At 44.4% G+C, this 22616-nt stretch overlaps 1 protein-coding gene across 6 annotated transcripts in view; it reads right to left on the bottom strand.

Annotated features, from left to right (window-relative positions):
- The window catches only part of ZFYVE26 (zinc finger FYVE-type containing 26), a 74407-nt gene that overhangs the window by 3119 nt on the left and 48672 nt on the right, over positions 1-22616 (bottom strand). For all 6 annotated transcript variants that reach the window (XM_033187639.1, XM_033187641.1, XM_033187640.1 and 3 more), the window contains 14 exons: positions 21609-21772; positions 18839-18975; positions 17760-17791; positions 16949-17085; positions 15130-15350; positions 11541-11688; positions 11093-11302; positions 10383-10601; positions 6097-6294; positions 5191-5390; positions 4194-4335; positions 3831-3890; positions 2446-2628; positions 1457-1501 (listed from right to left, as the gene is read on the bottom strand). In XM_033187639.1, coding sequence (XP_033043530.1) covers positions 1457-1501; positions 2446-2628; positions 3831-3890; positions 4194-4335; positions 5191-5390; positions 6097-6294; positions 10383-10601; positions 11093-11302; positions 11541-11688; positions 15130-15350; positions 16949-17085; positions 17760-17791; positions 18839-18975; positions 21609-21772 — 2096 coding nt within the window. The remainder of the gene's footprint in view (positions 1-1456; positions 1502-2445; positions 2629-3830; positions 3891-4193; positions 4336-5190; positions 5391-6096; positions 6295-10382; positions 10602-11092; positions 11303-11540; positions 11689-15129; positions 15351-16948; positions 17086-17759; positions 17792-18838; positions 18976-21608; positions 21773-22616) is intronic.

Raw genomic sequence — 22616 nt, 5'->3', positions numbered from 1 at the left:
CCATCTGTTATTTGTTTTGGTCACTAAAGTCTTTCTTTCCTCTCTAAGCTGAATTACAGATAATCTCCTACAGTTAGATGATGTCTGGCATGTTCTGAGGTCACTAAAGTGATCCAGTCCTGTGCTGCTTGGGTATCCACTTGCTGCCCTAGGATGTTAGCTTTCCCAGGCCTTGAGCTCCCCTTAGCATCTACGTACGCTAAGCTAAATACATATCACAAGTTGGCAGGCAAAATTCCTACCAAGAGAAGAGGGACATTTTGCCAGAGAGTCTGGAATGGAGTTGAATGAAGCTGTTTTTTTGGCAAGCCCTCAGGGCCTCAGATCATTTAACTGCGTTAGACAGCTGCTGAGAGAAAAATACCTGAAAAAGTAATAAGGACTATCTCTATTTTAGTGCATGTCTTTCCCAGGAATAGAGTCTCTGTCCTGCTGAGTGGGAGGCTCAGTGAAGGCTTGAGAAAGAACTGCAGTCTGGGAATCAGAGGATCTGAGCATCTGTCCTGGCTGTTGGGGCCTCAATCTGACTCTAGAAAAGTAATTCTCTACATTTCAGGACGTCAGAATTTCATCCTTTCCAAGGAGCGCATCATGATGTTACAGAAATAAATGAAGAAGTGTTCAGAAATTGTTCTCCTTAACCCTGGAGACTGAAAAATGCCCAGTAAATTCAGTCCTGGGATTAGCAATACGGCCATGGGAAGCATGTAAGAAGCTCTTTGCCTGACGTCAATTTTCATCACAGGGGACTCAGCTGTCAGACATTTTTCCTGCCGCTGGCCAGGGCAGCTCAGACTGGCTTGGCTTTCTCATGCCCCTCCTGGCTTGGAGCCCTTCCTGCAGATGGCAGAAGGATCAATCCAGTGGTCAGCCACAAATGGGGGCATCTGGGAAGATTTTTATTCTTACTGGCACTCCTCCCAAAGGCAACGGGAAGCAAAGGTTCACCAATTTCCCAAACAGGGACGAGTTCTTTGGCCCCTGAGGAGAGGTTCATTCTGGAAACTGAGACACTGGTGGACATTGTTGGTCAAAGCGTGGGGTGGGGCTTTTTTCTTACTGTACCTTTTTCCCTCTAGGATAAAGAGATACCTGCCTACTCTGGGAACCTCATTCCATCAGTCCACCCAAAGATGGAGGTACGGTGAAGGATTTCCTAGGGATCTCTGAGAGAAGACATCAGTTTAAAATGGAGATTCAAGAGCAGCCTAGGACACATTCGTCTTGGGGATAAAGACTTGGGAAGGCAAAGACTCATGCAGTCCATGTTCACCTACTCCCCATCTATTCCCTCCTTTCTACACCCCTATCCAAGCCTCGGTTCCACCTCTGATAATAAAGAAACTGAGATATGGGTTGTATGGAGCTATTGTAGGGAGCAAGGGATAAAGGTGACAAGGCAATCCTGAGACACTATTCATTAGCATCACCAGGGTTTGGAGACAATTCAGCTCACCTTGTTGTCATCATTGTGTATTGCCTGGATCAGGCCCTCGAGCTCCTGTACAAAACAGAAACAGCAATGTGAGAGGGAGAAGAGTCCCACAGTCTGGGAGCCAGGGCCCAACCCAGCCTCAGCCCAGCCATTCTGACTTCAGAATGAAAATGCCTGCCTGACTTTTTTCTCTCAAAGATATGGGGTCTCACTATGTTGCCCAGGCTGGAGTGCAGTGGCTTTTCACAGGCATGATCCCACTATTGATAGCACAGGAATTTTAATCTGCTTCATTTCCAGTCTGGGCCAGTTCACCCCTCCTTAGGCAACCTGGTGGTTCCCTGCTCCTGAGAGGTCACCATATTGATCATGAACTTAGTGCAGGCACTAAGTTCTAACAGTAAGTATGTATCGGCATAATAAACTATAGTACAAAACTCCTGGGCTCAAGTGATCCTCCCGCCTCAGCCTCTAAAACAGCTGGGATTACAGACATGTGCTGCCACACCTGGCTGACTCTTCTTTGTAAACTCAACTCCTGCTTTAAGAACAAGAAAGAAAATTTAACCATAACACTAAGCTTCAGAATTTGGGGAGAAGGAACAGTTCCCAAGAGGCCTGTCCACGGCCTTCACAAATGGATGTGGTTCTGTTCGCTCCAAAAAGCCACCATGGGAGGACAATTCCGCAGGTAACAGGCTTCAAAGGTCATCTGCTGGCCGACCCTGACCTCCTCTACAATTGTAGGAAGAAGCTCAACTCCATAGACACTTCCAGGTGCAAACAAATTTACACAGTGGGATGTTGAGGGCCACCCTGGGTATAGACATCATCTCCATAAATTTTCAGGGAAGGGTCAATTAGGGTGAGGCCATTATTGCAGAGGGGTTCAGAATGATAAAAGGATCTTGTAGAGTTTCAGGCACAGTATGGGAAACAGAACAATAAAGACGGGGATGTGAAGACGCTGAAATTGATGGAGGAGCCAAGAGGTACTGGAGGGAGCGTGCCTGGGGTGGAATTCTCTTGAACGCTTCCAGGCAGTTGAGGAGGATGGTGTCCCCGTCACTTTTGGCTGCCATGCCTGACTCACTGACACACTTGAGCAGTTGCCGGATCTCACTGTATTTCTCCTTTTCCACTAACTGGCGGGCAGCTCTGCAGTAAGTCATGGCAGCATCCAGCTGGAAGTCCTAGAACAGAACATGAGATGATGGGCTTAGGAGCAGGAAACGTTAACAGTGGGGAGGGAGGCAGCATTTAAAAGCTCTCACTATGCTTGGTGTAGATAAGCCATATTGATTGTGGTCACAGTAGAAAACATAAATAGACCAAACGAAAAGTAAGCATCAATTCCTCTTTGGAGTTAGGTAGAACTTTAGGAAGCAACCCCAAAAAACTGCAGCCAAGTATCTAAAATGGTACATTTAGCTTGCTGTGGTGGCACTCACTGAAAATATTCTTATCAAAATCCTTAGACTAGTTCATTTTCTCTCTAATAAGTCTGCTTTTTCTTGAGAAATGGGCATTGGGGGTTGGTATTTGCTACCCTGGACACCTGGTGCTCTGTTAAGAGGTAGGCGACTTAGTGTTTAGAAACAGACCCATTCACTGAACGACTCATTTGCTGAAAACTGCCAGATAAACACCCTAAATCTGGTCTAGGAGAACCCTTATGCCACAGGGCCTGGGTGGAGCTGCCCTTTTGCCTGCCTACCAGGGTATCTGTGTGTGGTGAGCTCTGTCCAACATTGAAAACAGATGGGAAGAAAAACACCTGACTAATCATGTATGAAGCCATTGATCACTGACACATGCACAATGCATGAATACCCTGCCTGCCCTAAGCTGCCTGCTGTCAGCTCCTGGGGTATCTGCATGGAGCTGTGTGGTGGTAGGCAGGTCTGTAGAGACTCTGCCCCTCATGGTCTCAGTGCCCTGCTCCAGCCCTTGCTCCAGTGCCACAGCCGGACCTATGTCCTTTTATCACAAGCAATAGAAAACGTATTCCTCCAGCCAACTCCTGTACAGACTGAGGAAGGGGAACAGCCCTTGTGGCCAGTGGAAAGTCCCTGGCTAGCCCTCCAGCCATGCTCCCTGTGAGAACGAGCAGTGTTTCTCAGGGAAACAGCTATGGGGAACTGTCTGAGACTTGGCTCCTGGTATTTATTTGGTAGCTTTTGATGAATTTGTCATGGGTTACTTGGCTTCTGGCAAAGTGGCCTAGAGTCTTGAATTTGACCCAGTTCTATAATAGTCACCTCCTTGATTTCATCCCTAATGTGCGTGTAAATCTACTTTCCTTGGGATAAGAATTTCCTAAAGAATAATCTCTCCCGGAACTGTGGTCAGGTGCTGATTGTCCTCAGTATGATTTGAGTAATCCAAGTCATACCTGCAGAACACGGAATGCAATTCCAAAACCATCCTCTACATTTTTCCCTCCCAGCATGACCTGAAAAGAAAAGGGAATCATGCTTAAAAACATAACAATTACTAGAGTATCCTCTTGACCAAGAATGAAGACCCCTATTTATTCAATTATTCAACAAATATTCGTTGAGACCCTGCTAAGTGCCAGGCACTAGGGATATAAGAATGATCAAAATGGACTTGATCACCAGTCTTCGGTGGCTCATATTCTAGTAGGGAGGCAGCCATCAAACAAACAAGTGAAATAACACTAGACAACTGCAATTATGATAAGTGTTCTAAAAGATGACAATAGTCTGCCAGAGGTCTGAAACGCTGCATGTACCTTGCAGGCAACATCCATTTTCATGTGGTTATTTCCAAACAGGGTTGGCAGAGGCAAAGTGGTGATTTGAGAGGTCCCAGCACTTTCGCACCGATGCAAAAACCTGGTCACTTCCATCTGCAGCTGAAGTGTGTTCATATGCCTGTGATGACAGAATACGCACAGTCCAGCCTCATGAGGGCCCAGGAGTGAGGTGACTGAGGCCAGGAGACTGAGAAGTCGAATAACATGGTGATGGAAAAGGGAAAAAAATGATGCAGAGGGAAAAGAGACCCCAAATACCTTGTGAGCAGTTATGACAAGACCAAAAAAAATGGTGATCTCGTGTCCTGCACAGACTTGCAATATTACGGTGCACTGTGGAACCAGATAGGGTCCAGTGGTCCAGTCATTGAATCAACAAGTATTTACTGAGCACCTATGTGCTAGGTACAGTAACACTGGTCAAGAGAGATGAGCCCTGCCCTCAGAGTTTATAGGCTAGAAGAGAAATGAATAGTAAACAAACACATAAAATAGTTAGCAATTAAGCCTCTGGAGGCGATAAATGGTAGTGGTAGAGCGTTTACCTCAGATGTTATGTTCTACGTAGAGGGACTGGCAAGTATTAAAGCTGAGAGGAATTAAGGACTTGGTGTGTTGAGGAGCCCTGAGGAGGCCAGGGATTGATTCTTAGCAACAAGAGAGTAGCAGGAGATAAAGATGGTGATATCAGCAGGGGCCAGAATGTACAGGACCCTTTTTGCTTACTGTAATGAGTTTGGAGTGTAGTCCGATTGTAGCCTGTGATGCTAAACCTCCCTCCACTCCCACTCTGCCTACCAGCTCCTCTGTAGGCTTTCCAGGCTTGTACTAGACACTGTCATCCAGGGATGATTCCTTTTAGATTTTTTTTTTTCAGGATTTGGGGGAATGGACAAGAGTAGCTTCATCACCAACAGAATCCTGCTCCCACCCTTCCTGCCCCACATCAATGGTCCCCTGAACCTCCAGCTACCTTGACACATCAGCTGCAGTCATCTTCTTTCTGAAGAACGTGGTTTTCTTCCTTCCAGAGCTGCGGGATGTTTCTTGGAGGTAGATCTTCAGGTGGTCCTTGGCCTTAAGTAGCCATGACAGCTTCTCTCCCAGTTCTGTATATGACTTTGCTTTGTGACTGAAGAACCGAATACAGGTCATGGCAGCCCGAACTTGGTCCTAGAAGAGGAAAATAAATGTTCAGGTCAAAGTAGATCAGGGGTTTAGGGGTGAGGTGTGATGAGAATTCTCATCTGATTTCCACTAAGAGACCTCGTTTCCAGCACCCACTCCCACCAGCAGCTGAGCGGCTATTTTGAACCCGTTACCCAAAGGTCCAAGAGATCCCGAAGTGCACTGACTGGTGGAGCTCTTCGGTAGGACATTATTCCACCACCAAAGAGATGCTAAAAGAAGATATTTCTGATTCTCCACCCAAATAGGCTTTACTTGTACTTTGGCATTAAATAATTCAATTTCTCTGTCATTTAGTGCTGACAATCCTCAGGAAGATTGGGAGAAACATGTTCCTTCTCCCTTCACATATTTCCTCTAAAAACACTAACTTTTCCATCATTCCTTATGAATTCTACATTCATGTCTCACGCTTATCTTGAAACTAACATTCATTTCTTTTTTTTAACCTGTCAATTTCTTGCTTTCTGAAGAATGCCATTATTGACAGGATTAAAGTCTACTTCCAAACTTAGGATGGAAATCCTAATATTATTTAACAATGCTGGAGAGCAACATGGATTTGCTCTAGGGTCAGCCAAATAGCAAGGCCAGGGACCAATGACAATCTCATTCCCTCATCATGCACTGCCTCCCCTGCAGGGTAGGGTATCAGCGACAGAGGTAGAAGGCAGGAAGGGGCTGCCATTACCTTCATAAACTGCTGCAGCTCGTACAGAATGTGGTAATAGTTCTTCTTCTGTAAATGTTGGCAGGCAGCAATCAAATACTTTCCCCAGCTCTCCAAGGTTGGATCAATGGATTCTAGCAAGTTCTCCAAAGTGTGTAGCTTCCCACTTTTATAGCTTGGCTGGAAAATGCCTTCTATAAAAACTTCTGGAGGACTCTCCTGGAGCAGGGCAGGGCGAGAAGTCAGAAGTCTTGAGACTGGTTTTGGCACTGTCTGGGATCCACTGTGAATTTCCTTCTATTGATGGACCTTCAGCATCCTCCCGATGCACTGCTTCTTAATCTTTTATGTGTCACAGATACCTTTGAGAATCTCACTCTAGCAACTGCTTCACTTCTCTCCTTCCTTTTACAGAGAAGCCCCTTGACAGGGTTATCCACCCTCACTGTCTCCAATTCCCTCCTGTGATTTTTCTCTTGAACCCACTCTAATCTAGCTCTGCACCCATAACTTCCACTGAAACTGCCCCTTAGGTCACCAGTGACCACTAAACTCTAAATCTAACAGTTAATTCTTGATCCTCATTTTCTACCTGATCGATCAGCAGCTTTTGACAGAGATGGCTTCTTCCTCCTTGAAAAGCCTTTTTAAAAAATAAATTTTTACTTTAATTGAGAAAAACTCTCCTCACTTGGCCTCCAGCACACTGTCCTCTCCAGATTTTCTGTCTACGTCTCTGGCTGCTCCTCTCAATTTTCTTAGCTGATCCCTCACAATCTCCCCAGGACTTAGGAGGAGCCTACACTCTTTTCTATTTATACCCATTCTCCTGGTGATTTCATCCAGGCTCATTGCTTAATATACTGTTGATTTGCTGATGATGCCTAAATCCCATCTCCAGATTGTTCATTCCCCCTGAACTCCAGAACTGTACATCTAACTTACATCCAACTGTCCACTCAACACGTCCACTTCGAGATCTAACTGAATGCATCTACAACTACATTCCTGCTTCTTCCTTGAAACCTGCTCTTTCCACAGTCTTCCCTTTCTCAGACTGTATCTCCATTCTTGTAGTTGTTCAAGTCAAAAACCTTAGTCATTTTTTCCGTCACACTCCTTCATCAAATCCATCAGCAAATACTATTGGCTCCACCACCACCATTACAGCACACAGAATCCGGCCACTTCCCACCATCTCCCTTGGACCACACTGGATCCCATCATCGTTTGTCTGGATTATTGCAACATATTCCTCCCTGGTCTATCAGCTTCCATTCTTACCTCTTGTCAGTCTAATGCCCACAAATGAGCCCAAGTGACTCTGTTGAAACCTAAGCCAGATCATGTTATTCCTCTGCTCACAGTCTCCCAGCAGTTTCCCTTCTCATCCCTCACAATGTCCACAAGGTCCTGCATGATTTGGCCTGTGACCTTTCTGACCTTATCTGATAGTACCCTGTCCCAGCGGACTCTGCTCTAGCCACCCTGGCCTTTGCCCTCATCACACCCTCTGCCTGGACCATGCCTTCCCCATAGATCTGCATGATTCACTCCTCGTGTTCTTTGGCGCTTTACTCAGATGTCACCTTCCCTGGGTACCCAGTCTAAAATTATACAAGCCACCCCTTCCTCACCCCTGTTTTATTTTTCTTCTTCTTATTCATAATCTACACTATTTTATTTCTCATGTTTACTATCTCTCTTTCTACTATGGCGGCAGATATTTTTGTCTTTTTTTTTTTTTAAAGACAGAATCTCACTCTGTAACCCAGGCTGGAGTGCAATGGCACGATCTCAGCTCACTACAACCTCTGCCTCCTGGGTTCAAGCGATTCTCCTGCCTCAGAGAAAACCAGACCTAATCTAAAAGTTGTAGGCCACATTTTAAGAAGCAGGGGCATTAGCTCTGTAGGAGAGATGGAACACCTCAGAAGGGCAGCACCTCAAGAACTTCCATGCCATCCATTCATCTGTCCACTCACTCATTCATAATTGGTACTAGGTCAGGTGCCTGAATATACAGATAAGTAAAACATAGGCCTTGTTGGTCCAGATGGAAAGACTCAATTGTAAACAAACAGTTGCAATCCAGTAAGATAAATGCAGTGCTAGGGCAATGGAGGCTAATGCTGCTTGAGTGTTCTGTGAATGCTCAACAGAGAGGGCCTGAAAGAATACTAAAAGGATAAATAGAATTTTTTTTTTTTTTTTTGAGACGGAATCATACGGTTACCCAGGCTGGAGTACAGTGGCGCGATCTTGGCTCACTGCAACCTCTGCCACTCCGGTTCAAAAAATTCTCCTGCCTCAGCCTCCCGAGTAGCCGGGATTACAGGCACCTGCCACTGCACCCAGCTACTTTTTGTAGTTTTTAGTAAAGATGGGGTTTCACCATCTTCATCAGGCTGGGCTTAACTCCTGACCTAGTGATCCACCCGCCTCGGCCTCCCAATGTGCTGGGATTATAGGTGTGAGTCACCATGCCTGGCAAATATGAGTTTTTTTTAAGAAAACAAGGAGGAGCAGGGCATTCTAGGTAGAGGAAACAGCATATAAAGACTCATGGAAATAAGACAGTGCATGGTAAATCAGGAAAATTTGATTAAAAGTAATTTGATGAGTCTGGAATATAAGGTGCAGATAGGATCTGTGGTGAAAATAAATTAGAGAAATAAGGAGGCCTGATCCTGGTGAGTTCTGTAGCATGCTAAGGAATCTGGAGTTTTTACTGTGGCCATGGAGATCTTCTGAAGGCCTTTTAGGCAGGGAATAACATGAGTCTATTTATGCTTTAGAAAGCTCAGTCTGGGGACAGTGTGGGCAAAGGGACAAAACACACAGGGAAAAGGCTGGGAAGAGAACGTCTTCCATGCTCCAGGCATTCAGGTGTAATTTTCACAATGTCTTTTCCTCCTCTCCCTACCTGCTTGAGAATAAAGGTAAGATATTTCAGTTCAAGGGTAACTATGATTACAGGAGATAAAAAGAAGGTTTCTTTCCTAGCTCTGACAAATATAAAGCAAGGGCACTGCTGTCATCAGCTTATACTAAGCTAATGAAGTAGGCAGCTTAGCTCTCTGGATCACAGCTGTCAGAGGAAACAGAACTAGGTGATTTCCATTCTCAATTTGTGCCTGGGAGAAACAGCTTTACTGCTAAACTTGTTTGGAAACTGAGGAAAAGGAAAAAAGTTAGCAATTCAACTCCATATAACATGACTTCTACATTATTCTTGAGACCTGGTTAGTAGCTAAGAATAGTCAGTAGCTCAGCACTGGTAAAAACACCCTCTCTTAACTGTCCTGTAGGGGTATAGTGACAATAATTTTGTGAACTGCTGATTTCACTTGGATCAATCTTAGAAAATACGTCTATCTGTACATTTGCATTGGCTGCTGTTTTGAATTAGGGTGGCAGAATGAAATTGAAGTCTGCCTTGAGCTCATTAAATTTCCTATAAAATTTGGTACATCTCAGCCAATTTCTCCGAAAGTTATTATGGAACATTCAGATAAAAAAAGGAATGTAGCTGGGTGCGGTGCATGTGCCTGTAGTCCCAGCTACTCAGTAGGATAAGGTTGGAGGATTTCTTGAGCCTAGGAGGTCAAGGGTGCAGTGAGCTGTGATCATGTCACTGCATTCTAGCCTGGGCAACATAGTGAGTCCCCATCTCAAAAAAACAAAAACAAAAAAATGGGTTATGGTAAAACGAAGTCCTGATTGCTTATCAAGGGCTCCAAAGACATAATATTCTTCAGTGGTGCCTTTGCTTCCAGTGGGAGGGGAGCAGAGGATCAGAGAGGAAAAAAAGTAGGGCATATTCTCCTTTCATCATCTATTTGGGGTTTAACTATAGGATTGGTGCCATGGTGCTTCCTGGCCCTTGTAGTAACAACTCTGAACGGACCAGCAGCTGGGTCAGAAGCTGGACACTATCCCAGGCCAGCTCGGGAGGCATGTGGAAGCAGACTCTAAGCAATATGCCCAAGGTCATGCAAGACTCACACTGAACACCTCATTCCAGAGACCATGCTGTTAACCACGATCCGATTCTGCTGCATGTTTTGGGAGAAGGAAAGTGCCTTTGCTGGTGAGGGCAGATTTGGGATCCAGGCTAAGACTTTTCACACTCCCTGAATAACAGTTGTGCAGAGTCCTCTGTTTTGACCTGGCTCTGCTAGAGATGGCCCCATAGCTCAACACAGGGTTAAGTGTCAGGGGGTTATTGTCCCCCTTAAGGCTGAGTGGTCCAAGCCAGAGGAGCAAGGCAGGCACTGCCTTTTTGAGCTGTGTCCGTATCCCACCTTGTTGAGAAGGTGCAGAAGAGCTTCCCGCAGGCAGCTGTGCCTCACGTAGAAGCTGATGATAGCCAGGTTGGTGCTATAGTTGTGCAGGTAGAAGAGGCATTCCTGGTAGTAGGTGTTGTTCATGATTTTCCCTTCAGGAATCACTGCCAGAGAAAGGCTCTGCGTCCGAAGGGTAGCTTCCAGCTCCCTCAGGGTGGCAAAGTAATCGTCATCTTGCTGACAGCACAGGAGAGCGAGAGAGAAAAATGAAACTCAAAAAGTTCTCGGCAGGCACTGAAAATATTGCTTACAAAGAATGTTTAACAATGTGGAAAAATGTTCACAATGCAGTGTCAAAGGTAGAACAGGCAGGATACACAATTCTACATATTATGATATGGTACAACCACGATTTCATTAAAAAACGTAACATAGAAAATTCACCAGAATCTTAACACTAATTAGTCTGTGTATGGGATTATATGTCACATGTCATTTTTATCTTTTTAAACATTGTTTCCTTTTTTTAAAAAATGCATCTATTACTTATCTAACCACATATAATTACTTATCTAACTATATGTGATGGAAAAAAAAAATGTTTAACTTGGTCGACGCTAAGCCAGGACTGACACTGTTAGCCGACTTTCTGCTGATTCTCTTCCCAGGTCATTGCTATTCCTGGGCCTCCCTCCCTGAGCCAGGCACTCTTCCTGCTTTGTTCTTACCAAGGATACGAGGGGCCTCACTGTGGACTCCAGGTACTCGACTACATCCTGCACCAATCTTGAGCCATGATTCAGCTGATTGAGGTCAAACGGAGGCTTCAGACAGCGACTGAACTTCTCCCGCGCAGCAGTGAGGTTCCCGGCTCTGAGGCAGGCCATGCCCCAAGCATGCCACGCCCCGGTGGTATCAAGTCCAGTCTTTGTGGAGACCTGGGAGAAAAATTGCCCCTTTTAGTGAGGGCCTAAATGTCCCAAAGACCTATTCTATTCCCAAGTTGCCAACCACCTCATCCCCACTATCTGCCATTACTCCTTTGCTGGCAAACTAGTCATGCCCCCGATTCTTCCCCACGGGCAGGACAACTGAGAGACGGCAATATCTGTTTGCAAGGCTAAGCAAAAGCAACTTGCTACAGTGGGGTGGAAGTAAGCTTTGTCTTTGTCTCACCTCAACGCCCAGTTGGTAGTACTCGGCTTCCAAAAGCTGGTTCCTTAGTCTGGTTACCGCAGCTGGCTGCAAGATCTGACTCAAAGATGGCACGTGGCGATAGGCAGCAGCAACTAAAATATTCAGCACGTCTACCTTGCTGATGTAGCTACAAGGAGGAAAAGGGCAAGGCCATGAGGCTCCCTAGAATCTTACTTAGAGTAGCCGTTTAAAGGTTTCCTATCCATTTTCTTTTTTTTGTTTGTTTTGAGACAGAGTCTTGCTCTGTCACCCAGGCTGGAGTGCAGTGATCCAATCTTGGCTCACTGCAACAACTGCCTTCTGGGTTCAAATGATTCTTCTGTCTCAGCCTCTCCAGTATCTGGGATTACAGGCACCTGCCACCTTGCCCAGCTAGTTTTTGTATTTTTTAAATAGAGACAGGGTTTCACCATGTTGGCCAGGCTGGTCTTGAACTCCTGACCTCAGGTGATTCGCCCACCTCGGTCTCCCAAAGTGTTGGGATTACAGGCCTGCTCCATTTTCAATATGAAAGTGATCATGAGAATTAAGAGATGCATAGCATAGTTGCCATGAGTAAAAGCTCTGGAGTCACACTGAATTCTGGCTCTATCACTTAGTAGCTCTATGACCTGGGGCATGTTAGTTAACCTTTCTCTGCCTTAATTTACTCAACTGTAAAATGGATATACAGTCATAAGCCACATAATGACGTTTCAGTTAGCAATGAACTGCATATACAATGGTGGCCACATAGAATCATAATACCATGTTTTTACTATACTTGTTCTATATTTAGATACACAAATACCATAGTGTTACAATTGCCCACAGTATTCAGTACAGTAACATGTTGTACAGGTTTGTAGCCTAGGAACAATAGGTCATAACCTAGGTGGGTAGAAAGCTATACCCTCTGGGTTTGTGCAAGTGCACTCCATGGTGTTTGCACAATGACAAAATCACCTGACAATGCATTTCTCAGAACATATTCCTGTCGTTAAGCAATGCATGACTGTGACAGTGGAGTTTTAAGGATAAAATGAAATAACGCAAGTAAAAGGGCTTAGGATAATGTCTGGAACTTTTCTGGCACTTAATAAATGTTAGATATTAATGTTTGGAGTGGGGATGCTCAAGCGTATTTGAGGCAAGGCCTTTACACTGAACGTTGGGGGCTTACAAGTGACCCATCTGCTTTTTGGTCCTTTTGAACCCTCTTTGGTGAGTAAGAGAGCATAGGTTCAGTGTCAATGGCCTGTACTCCTCGTCAGTACACAGGCCACATCACTACCATTCCCTGGAGATGCTGCTGGGTGGAGGCATCCTGGTCCTTCACTCTTATTTTAGACTTGACATCTTCACTCTGGGCTAAGGACGGGCCCTCATTATAGCCTAGTAGGGCTGCCTTCTGTGGTCTCACCTAATGCTTGTAAAAACCTTATAAGGACAGAAAGCCCACAGGGTTGGATTATACTGTCTAGTACTGCTGAGACAAGCCTACACTCAAGGTTCCTGAATCTGTCTCATAACTGCAGCAAAAACCTCTGTGGATCCTGAGTTATCCACCAATTACCTAGAAAGGGATTCTGTACATCGGTGATTCTTAGCAATGTAGAGATAGGGGAGAGAAAAGCATAGTGTATAAAAGCATCGGTACTCATAATATTTTTGCATATTTGGGAAATGAAAACATTTGAAGTAGGTAGTGAGTTTATTTTTATGTTTTTAGAGACTAGGTCTCACTACATTGCCCAGGCTGGTCTTGAACTCCTGGCCTCGGGATCCTCTTCCCTCAGCCTCTTGAGTAGCTGGAATTACAGACAAGAGCCACTGCACCCAGCTGAGTTTTGTTTTTAAACCTATATTTATTTATTTGTTTGTCTATCAGAAGGGGGTATGAGTTAAAAACATTAGAAAAATACTCTGAAAACCAAGAGTTTGTAACTGATTTGCAAGGCAACACATATGAGGAATGAATTCACTCCCATCAGCAAACTGGCACAAAGGGAAAGATTCTTAGAGTGGGCATGTCTGAATGCAGGGTCAGAGAAAAGGCTGTTTAAATAGAAACCATTGCTGTAAACTGTCAAAGAAGCGCATGACACGTTGGGGTGAGTGAGAATCCGATTAAAGTGAGGACTTCTTACTTTCTGCTGCCCTCAGCCTAAAAATGGATATTTCCTCTATCTATATTACATTTTAAAGGAAATACAAGACTTGATGTGAAGTTTGTTTTCCCCCAGTCTAAGTATCTTTTTCTTTTTTCATTTACCTTACTGAGGTATTTTTGAATATTTCAAATATATTTGAGATATATTTGAATATATTTTTATTTTTGCCTTAAGTGTTTTTCATGTTTCCTTTGTTTTCCACCTTTTGGTATGTGGAAAGGTTTCTGTTTTTTTCCTCCTATACTTTTCTCATAATTAGGTAGATTTTTGATTCTTTTCATGGTTATTTCAAAAATTTAATACATATCTTTTCTTCATTTATCAACTTGAAAAATGATGTAGAATCTATTGCCTCTTGATATAAAGGAATCAGATTAGTTCCTTTTCACTTCCTTCTACTTTCTGTTTCACCTCCTCCTGCTTTTCTCGACCTTCTAGTTTTTGTTACTAAAAATAATACAAATTACTAACATTTTCGGGATACACAGTATATACCAGGCTTAGTTCTTCACCATCTACATGGATGATGTCATCTTACCCTTGTAACAGCCCCATGAGATCAGTATTACCACCTCATTTTATAGAGGAGGAGACTGAGGCCTAGAGGGGTTAACAGAGCTAGGAAGTCGTGAAGCTGGGATTTGCCATGCTCTATGCGGGCTGCTGAGTTTGTAGACAAGTATTCCGAGCAAATGTCTGTGGGAGGCAATGATACTGCAAAGAAATTATGCTCCCTTCTCCCAAATCTGGTTAGGACTGAGTGCTGGGAACACACAATATGAGTCACACATCTGAGTGGATAAGCAGGGAATCAGGAGTTTTCATTGTCAGGTTAATGGATGGAGTCAAAGCAGGTTGTACAGGAACCGGAGGGAGGTCTAATCATACCTTTTCCATATACACTTCTACTTTATGACCCAGGTTCCTACCTGTGACACAGGAATAGATCAATTCCCAGAGTGTTTTTAAAAATCTATTATCCAGAACTCACTGAAGTCACAGTTTGAATCTGGTCAGGACTGGAGTAGAGTTTTGTTCAAGGCTAATCACTGGACGTTCAAGGAGGACACATTTTCTTTAAACCCCTGAAAGTCCCACAGAGACTAAAGGTGCTTCCCTACATTAACTTTAATGACAAATTAACCAATGAAAGTCTTTACTTTCTTTCTGACTGGGTGTAGGTAGAGTAATTCTGCTTTGAGGATCTGCTCTGAAAAAGAAAAGGATGTCAGGTAGTATGGGGAAGAACACTTGTGATCTGGCAACACCATTTCGTCGACATTACAGAGATGAAAAATCTTTCAGCATGTCTTGTCAGAGAGCATGATGAGATAAAAAAATCATAGTGAGGTCAGAAAAAGCAGCTGGCTAGAAACTGCTCCTACGTACAAGAATAGAGACTCATTGCCCTCTACCTGTCACAAAGAGCCAAGTCTTGGCTCTGGCCGGCTTTGACGAACATCATCTTGGCACTGAACAGCAGCTGCTTCATGATGTCCATGAGCAGCCCAGCATCCACCTCCGGGTTGGTGAGGCCCTTGGAGAGCCTGCAGCAGTGCTCAATCAGCTGGTGACCACAGGCAATGCTGTCCCGATGCAGATTCAGGATGGCAATGCACAAGGAGGCACTGGGGGCCTGGCCGGGGTGGAAGAAGGGAGAACACACAGTGAGTCCAGGGGCCAGAGCATTCTCCAAAGGCAGCTGGGTGGCAGAAATTATCCTTCCCCTTTCAAAAGGCTGAAAGACCCTGGAAGAAGGAACCAAATTCCACAAGAAAACAGAAGTGGAACTAAACAAATTTCAGATGTTCTAAGTAGCACTGCCAAAGCTCTGGCTTTTAGGTTTTGTCATTTTACTGGGAAGAAGGGCACTGTGTCCACCTGTTACCTACTTCTTTATTTTGTTTTCTTGAAACAGGGTCTCACTCTGTTGCCCAGGCTAGAGTGCAGTGGTGCAATCTCAGCTCACTGCAACCTCTGCCTCCCAGGCTCAAGCAATCCTCCCACCTAAGCCTCCCAAGTAGTGGGGACCACAATTGTGCGCCACCATGCCCAGCTAATTTTTGTATTTTTCTTTTTTTTGTAGCGATAGGGATTTCACCATGTTGCCCAGGCTGGTCAGCAACTCCTGAGCTCAAGCAATCCACCCACCTCTCACCAGACTCTCAAAGTGCTGGGATTACAGGTGGGCACCACTGTGCCTGGCCTTGTTACCTACTTCTTGACAATGTCCATAGGTCCCCTCCTTTTTCGGGTCCACTAGTGCAAGTCCTTATTGCTGACTTGGACAACAACGGTCAGCTCACTTGTCTGACCACCTAGAGGAGTTGCTACTTTAAGCCATGGACACACTGCTGCCAAATGAGTATTCCCACAGCACACTCGGAAACCTTTCGTAGGTCCCTGATACCTATCAAGTAGACAGTCCTTACTGCATTCTGCAAGCCCTATATATAAATAATCCTTTTCTTTTTTTTTTCTTTTTTTTTTTTTTTTTTTTGAGACAGAGTCTTGCTCTGCCACCCAGGCTGGAGTGCAGTGGCCGGATCTCAGCTCACTGCAAGCTCCGCCTCCCGGGTTTACGCCATTCTCCTGCCTCAGCCTCCCGAGTAGCTGGGACTACAGGCGCCCGCCTCGTCGCCCGGCTAGTTTTTTGTATTTTTAAGTAGAGACAGGGTTTCACCGTATTAGCCAGGATGGTCTCGATCTCCTGACCTCATGATCCGCCAGTCTCGGCCTCCCAAAGTGCTGGGATTACAGGCTTGAGCTACCGCGCCCGGCCTAAATAATCCTTTTCAAGCCTACCTTTTATGAGCTCTCTATTAACCCTATTCATTCTATGTTCCCTTCAAATTAAACAACTTCCACTTCTCCAATCGTGCCCTGCAATTTTGGGCATGGTGTCTTTGCTCAGATGTTTTAATTTTGTATTCTTTGTCCTTCCCCATCCCCACTTTCCTCACGACCCCCAGCTTTCTGCTTGTCACACTCCTACCATTCTTCCAAAGCTCATCTTAAATGCTACCTCTTCCACGAAGCCTTTCCTGGTCTCCCCTTGTGCAATTCCCAAGATGTTCATTATTTTCTGCGTTAATGGATTTACTAGTTTAGCTCCCATATTATTGCACTATAAACAAGTAAAGGCCAGGTGTGTTCACCTGCCTCTGTATTTCTCGTCATACTACTACACATCATAAAGAAACTTAAGTGACCATTGCATTTTATTGCTATTACCTGCTCATAGTAAAATTCAGTCCGCACCAGCTCATTTTCCTCCTCTTTGAGATCCAAAATCCATTCTACCTCATCTGCTCTGGGGACTCTCACCACAAACGAGTATGGAGGGCTTTCACTCTTGGAGCTGTCTAGAGCTGAGAAGAGAAATACCATTCACGTGTCATTCACTGGCTGGCAGTTCAGTCTAACCCAGTCCTGTGAGCTGGCATGAGTTGCAGGTAGGCACTTGCCTGCTATCTCAGGGCCCTTTCTCTCTCCTTAGTTCCTTTTGTTTGCTTTAGGACACCCTACTAAGCACCTCAAACTGTCTTCCCCAGGCATAGACCTGGCGTGAGTGTTACAGCATTTGTCACATAACCTTCTTGCTTCACACAAGAAACCTTAAAAGGGGTGTGTTTCTCAAATAAATGGCTGAGCCACTGGATACTCTAAAAACTAACCTGTTGTGGACAGATACAGGCCAAACTGTTAACAGGGATTACCTAGGGGTAAGGAGGGATCATGGGGAGGTAGGATGGTAAAGGGAAACTTAAGAAAAACTAAAATAAAATCACATACTAAAAGTTAAGAACCAAATTATTTGGTTGCTGGCCTTCTCAATGCTAGAAGCTAATGGGCCAGTATAATAGGTTAATATGATGAGCTTCAGAGGAAACAGGCTGATAGAAATGCCAAGAATTTGCTTTGGCAAATAAGTTGGATGGAGTGCATTAGCTGGACAAGTATATCAGTCGCAGCTGACATGCTGAAGATAGAGTCAATTTAAGTACACAAATGAAGAGTCACAGAGAATGGGATTTGGCCTTACCTTCTGGTTTTCCTGAAGGCTCCCCTGGTACACTGAAAAGAGATAAAGAAAAATTATTAAATGAATGCCTGAGTCACTTCTTTGTTTTGAGCTTAGTAGATGCATCAACTCACAGTGTCTCCCTGGGACAATGGAGGGCTCTTTGAGGGTAGAATTGTTGAATGAAAGAGTCCCCCCCATCAATACTAACTGCCCATTTCAAATCTCAGCAGTATGGTGTGTGGGTAATTCCTCCCTGAGGGAGGGAGGCAGTGGTATGCTAGGGTCACAGAAAGTGTAGAATAAATATGGTATGTCCTCCTTCCTATGAGATCAGTAATCATTATGCTAAATAATGACCAATAATGTTCATATCAGGACAAACACAATAATGCTATGAAGGAGAACATAAAATCTATTTAAGTTTGTAAATAAAACATGCATAATTCAAAGTAACTTGTTTTGGATGGTTGTTTTGGCCCATATTCCTAGATGCTCTAGGAGTCTTCGGTTCATGCTCCTTTGCTACTAGAAGTAGTGGAAACAATTGAGCAACCCTGAGCCAACAAAGTCTTGATCTGTCTCACTGGAGGTACGAGCAGGTTCTTAAATTTGTTACCAGGTGAATTCTGTGTAGGCAAGTACGGAGGCTCTTCTAATTACGGATTACAAGCAAGAATGACTACCTAGATCAGAGTTGATGCAAGCGATGCCCAACCACTCAGCAGGTGTGAACGTGTCCATTTGAGTCCAGCTGAGACCAGCTGAAGCAAGAGAGGCTGGAAAACAGGTGAGCTCATGAACTAAGCTCAATGGCCTCTGTCTGGGGAAGGGCTAAGGAACCAATGTTCTGATTTCAGAGAGAACATCATGTAAGAGCCTTGAACACCGCTTCCTCTCACCCTACTTTCTCTCTTAGTAGTTTCTCTGACCAAGGTCAGTGTACAAACACTTCAGTATAGAATTAATGGCATTTCAGTGTGGATGTTAAACATTTCTGGATTTGAAATGATCTCCATAATGAGACTCCTAGAAGTATAGGGACCTGGGGGAAGGTGCAGCAGTTAATAATAGCAACAGCCCTGTTGTAGGACACTCACTCTTTGTTGCAGTAACTATAGCACTGATCACACACACGAGCAGGGTTCTCTCTGCAGCCTTCCACCACCATTTTCTTAGTGGAGCAGGAGCTGCATACTAGCCGGCCACAGCGGCGACAATGATGACGCCTGTTAAACTGAGGAATGCCATCAGGAAGAGAAGACAGAGGGAGGAGAGAAGGGGAGATTGTCATCAATCCATCTACACGTGGTATTAGCTGCCAGTGGCTTACTTATTAAGAACACCAAGTGCTTGGGTCTCTATTGAAAAAGGACACACCAGTCCTTGCCCTCAAAAATTGAACATTTAAAAATATCTGTCAGCTGATGGGCAAAGGTGCCAAGTTATGGAGTTTTGCAATAGCTCCTGACAAGTTCTACTTGTGTATGGAGGCAACATGTGAAGAAACAGGAAAAAGTAGTGGGGAAGAAGTCACTTTCTGAGCCAGTGCAGATCACATTTCTACACGGTATTGATGTCAATGATTAAAAAGTATCCCTTTTCAAAATGCCTTTATTTATTTGTTTTCCCCAAGGTTACTTTAGCAGGTGCCATTTGTAACACATGATAAACATGAAGCAAGACTTTTAGGCTGGGCGTGGTGGTTCATGCCTGTAATTCCAGCACTTTGGGAGGCAGAGGTGAGCGGATCACCTGAGGTCAGGAGTTCCAAACCAGCCTTGCCGACATGACGAAACCCCATTGCTACTAAAAATACAAAAATTAGGCCGGGCGCGGTGGCTCAAGCCTGTAATCCCAGCACTTTGGGAGGCCGAGACGGGCGGATCACGAGGTCAGGAGATCGAGACCATCCTGGCTAACACGGTGAAACCCCGTCTCTACTAAAAATACAAAAAACTAGCCGGGCGAGGTGGCGGGCGCCTGTAGTCCCAGCTACTCCAGAGGCTGAGGCAGGAGAATGGCGTAAAACCCGGGAGGCGGAGCTTGCAGTGAGCTGAGATCCGGCCACTGCACTCCAGCCCGGGCGAAAGAGCAAGACTCCGTCTCAAAAAAAAAAAAAAAAAAAAAATTAGCCAGATGTGGCGGCAGGAGACTGTACTCCCAGCTACTCAGGAGGCTGAGGCAGGAGAATTGCTTGAATCCAGGAGGCAGAGGTTACAGCAAGCAGAGATCGCACCACTGCACTCCTCTGGGTGACAGAGCAAGACTCTGTCTCAAAAAAAAAAAAAAAGAAAAAGAAAAAGAAAAAAAAAGACTTTAAAAATACAAACACTTAGGTATAATTTAATTTTATACAAAAATTCTTAATTTGTATCAGTCAATTCAGAATTTCTCATCAGTCTTTTCCAAATTACATACCTTCTCTATACATCCATATTCTGGTATGTGTAATACAGTATTAATATTATCAAGTTCATCAGGGTATTGTAAAATTTAAGAGCGATAACTTAAGCAAAGCACTTAGTATCATGCCTGGAACATATAGAGTAGGCAGTCAATAAAGGCCCACTGTTGTCATGATTAGAAACTCTTTCTATAATCTACCCTGTATGTAAGTAAACCTTCTATATGGTGGTCTTAAAGCTAGAGAGCAGCTTGTCATGCAAAACTCCTTTCAGTGGCTTGTCATATGTCTCAAAAGTCACAACCAATTGTCCTCTTGAAGATTTGTAAGTTTAAATAAGGAAAATATCTGACTTTGCTTTCCTTATATATATATATTTTTAAATCTTAATTTTTATTTTAGGTTCAGGGGTACATGTGCAGGTTTATTGTATGGGTAAATTTGTAACTCAGGGGTTTAGTGTACAGCTTATTTTGTCACCTGGGTACTAAACATGGTACGTAGCGGTTTTTCTTCCCTGAGCCTCTTCCTCCTTCCACTCTCCTCTCTCTCAAGTAGCCCCCGTGTCTGTTGTTCCCCTTTTTCTGTCCATGTGTTCTCAGTATTTAACTCCCACTTATGACTGAGAACACGTGGTATTTGGTTTTCCGTTCCTATGTTAGTTTGCTAAGGATAATGACCTCTGGTTCCATCCATGTTCCTGCAAAAGACATGATCTTGTTCTTTTTTATGGCTACATAGTATTCCATGGTGTATATGTACCACTTTTCTTTATCCAGTCTACAGTGGATGGGCATCAAAGTGACTTGAAAGTACTGCTTCATTTCATTCTAATAGAAATATAGAAATGTTACACCTCTTTTATAGATGAGGAGGAAACAGACACAGGGCAATTACATCAACTTGTTTTCATCAGCATTGAGCTGATGTGGCATACTGGGCAGGTACTCTGTTAAGTATGGTGACATGTATTATCATATTTAATCCTAACAGCTCTATGAGCCTAAGAATGTATCATCCTTAGTTTACAAGTGGGCACATGAGGCCAAAATAGTGTATAGTCACACTGTCATTAAGAGGCAGAGCCAGGATTAGAACCCAGGTCCTCTGTCTCTGGAGTCAGTGCATATAACCACTGCTAGGTCACCGGTCTTACTGTTAAAGACATGGAGCCGGAAACAAGATCCACTGACACCTGGTGACTCCTCTTGCCTCTTTTTTATTATCTCATGACAATGGCAAAGATTTTAGAATTCACTGCTATTTGAGGGTGTCTACTACCTGTCTGAATCCAGAAAATACATTCTGATCAGGTCAAAAGTAAACCCAAAGTCTTAGATTTGGCAGTTCTGAAAATACCAATATTCTCTTGGGGACAGGCGTTGACTGTAAACTCAGGCTCATGAACTAGAACTCTCCTTTACCTTCTCCTGAGGGTGACAGTGGAGACCGATGCTGCTTACCATGGTGAAGTGTTCCCTGCAGCAGACCATGCAGATACTTTCAGTCTCATCTGGTACCCACTGGTGCCTGGCAGGGGGTGTCGCTGGGGGCACAAATTCCTGTGGGGGCTGGGTTGGTGGAAAACTCCTTTCCCTTAGGCTAGGCGAATGTACACTGGAGATACCTGGGAGGCAGAGCCAGAGGTCAGAGTAAAAGGTAATCAAGATGCCAGCATACAGATGAAGAGGCAATGATAGAATCTCACCATTTTACAAACCCTTATTGAAATAATAGATCCAGTTAATGATCATCAGTTGCTGTTTGTGTCATAAAAGAGAGACAACTGAACATTGTGTGTCTCCTGATGGACGTGTACACCACCTGCTATCAAGTATACTTATGAAAAAATAACAAGCCTGAATCAAGTCCAGCTTCTAGATCTAATTACTAGTGTCCTGCAAATTCTGGGGATGAAGAGGCAGATTGCCACAGGAAGGCAGTCAGCAAAATCCAACATGTGGGAAGCTCCGGGGGACAAATGACTAGTCTCCACAAATGAAAAAGAGGTAGGGGGGATAAACAAGAAAAGAGACAGGGAACCTATTAATTAAAGGCGCTTTAAGAGGCCAGTGCGGTGGCTCATGCCAGTAATCCCAGCACTTTGGGAGGCTGAGGCAGGAGAATCACTTGAGGCCAGGAGTTCAAAACCAGCCTGGGTGACATAGCCAGACTCTATCTATACAAAAGAAAAAATTACAAAAGTTAGCCAGACATGGTGGTGTGTGCCTGTAGTCCCAGCTACTAGGGAGGCTGAGGTGAGAGGATTGCTTGAGTCCAGGAGTTCAAGATTACAGTGAGTCATGATCAGACTACTGCACTCTGGCCTGGATGACAGAGGGAGACTCTCTTAAAAAATAAAAATTAAAAAAAGATTTGGGCCGGGCGCGGTGGCTCAAGCCTGTAATCCCAGCACTTTGGGAGGCCGAGACGGGTGGATCACGAGGTCAGGAGATCGAGACCATCCTGGC

The sequence above is a fragment of the Trachypithecus francoisi genome, unplaced genomic scaffold (assembly GCF_009764315.1).
Source record: "Trachypithecus francoisi isolate TF-2019V2 unplaced genomic scaffold, Tfra_2.0 Lachesis_group3, whole genome shotgun sequence".
Taxonomy (NCBI): domain Eukaryota; kingdom Metazoa; phylum Chordata; class Mammalia; order Primates; family Cercopithecidae; genus Trachypithecus; species Trachypithecus francoisi.
The sequence above is the reverse complement of the archived record's forward strand: the minus strand, read 5'-3'. Positions and strand labels throughout refer to the sequence as shown.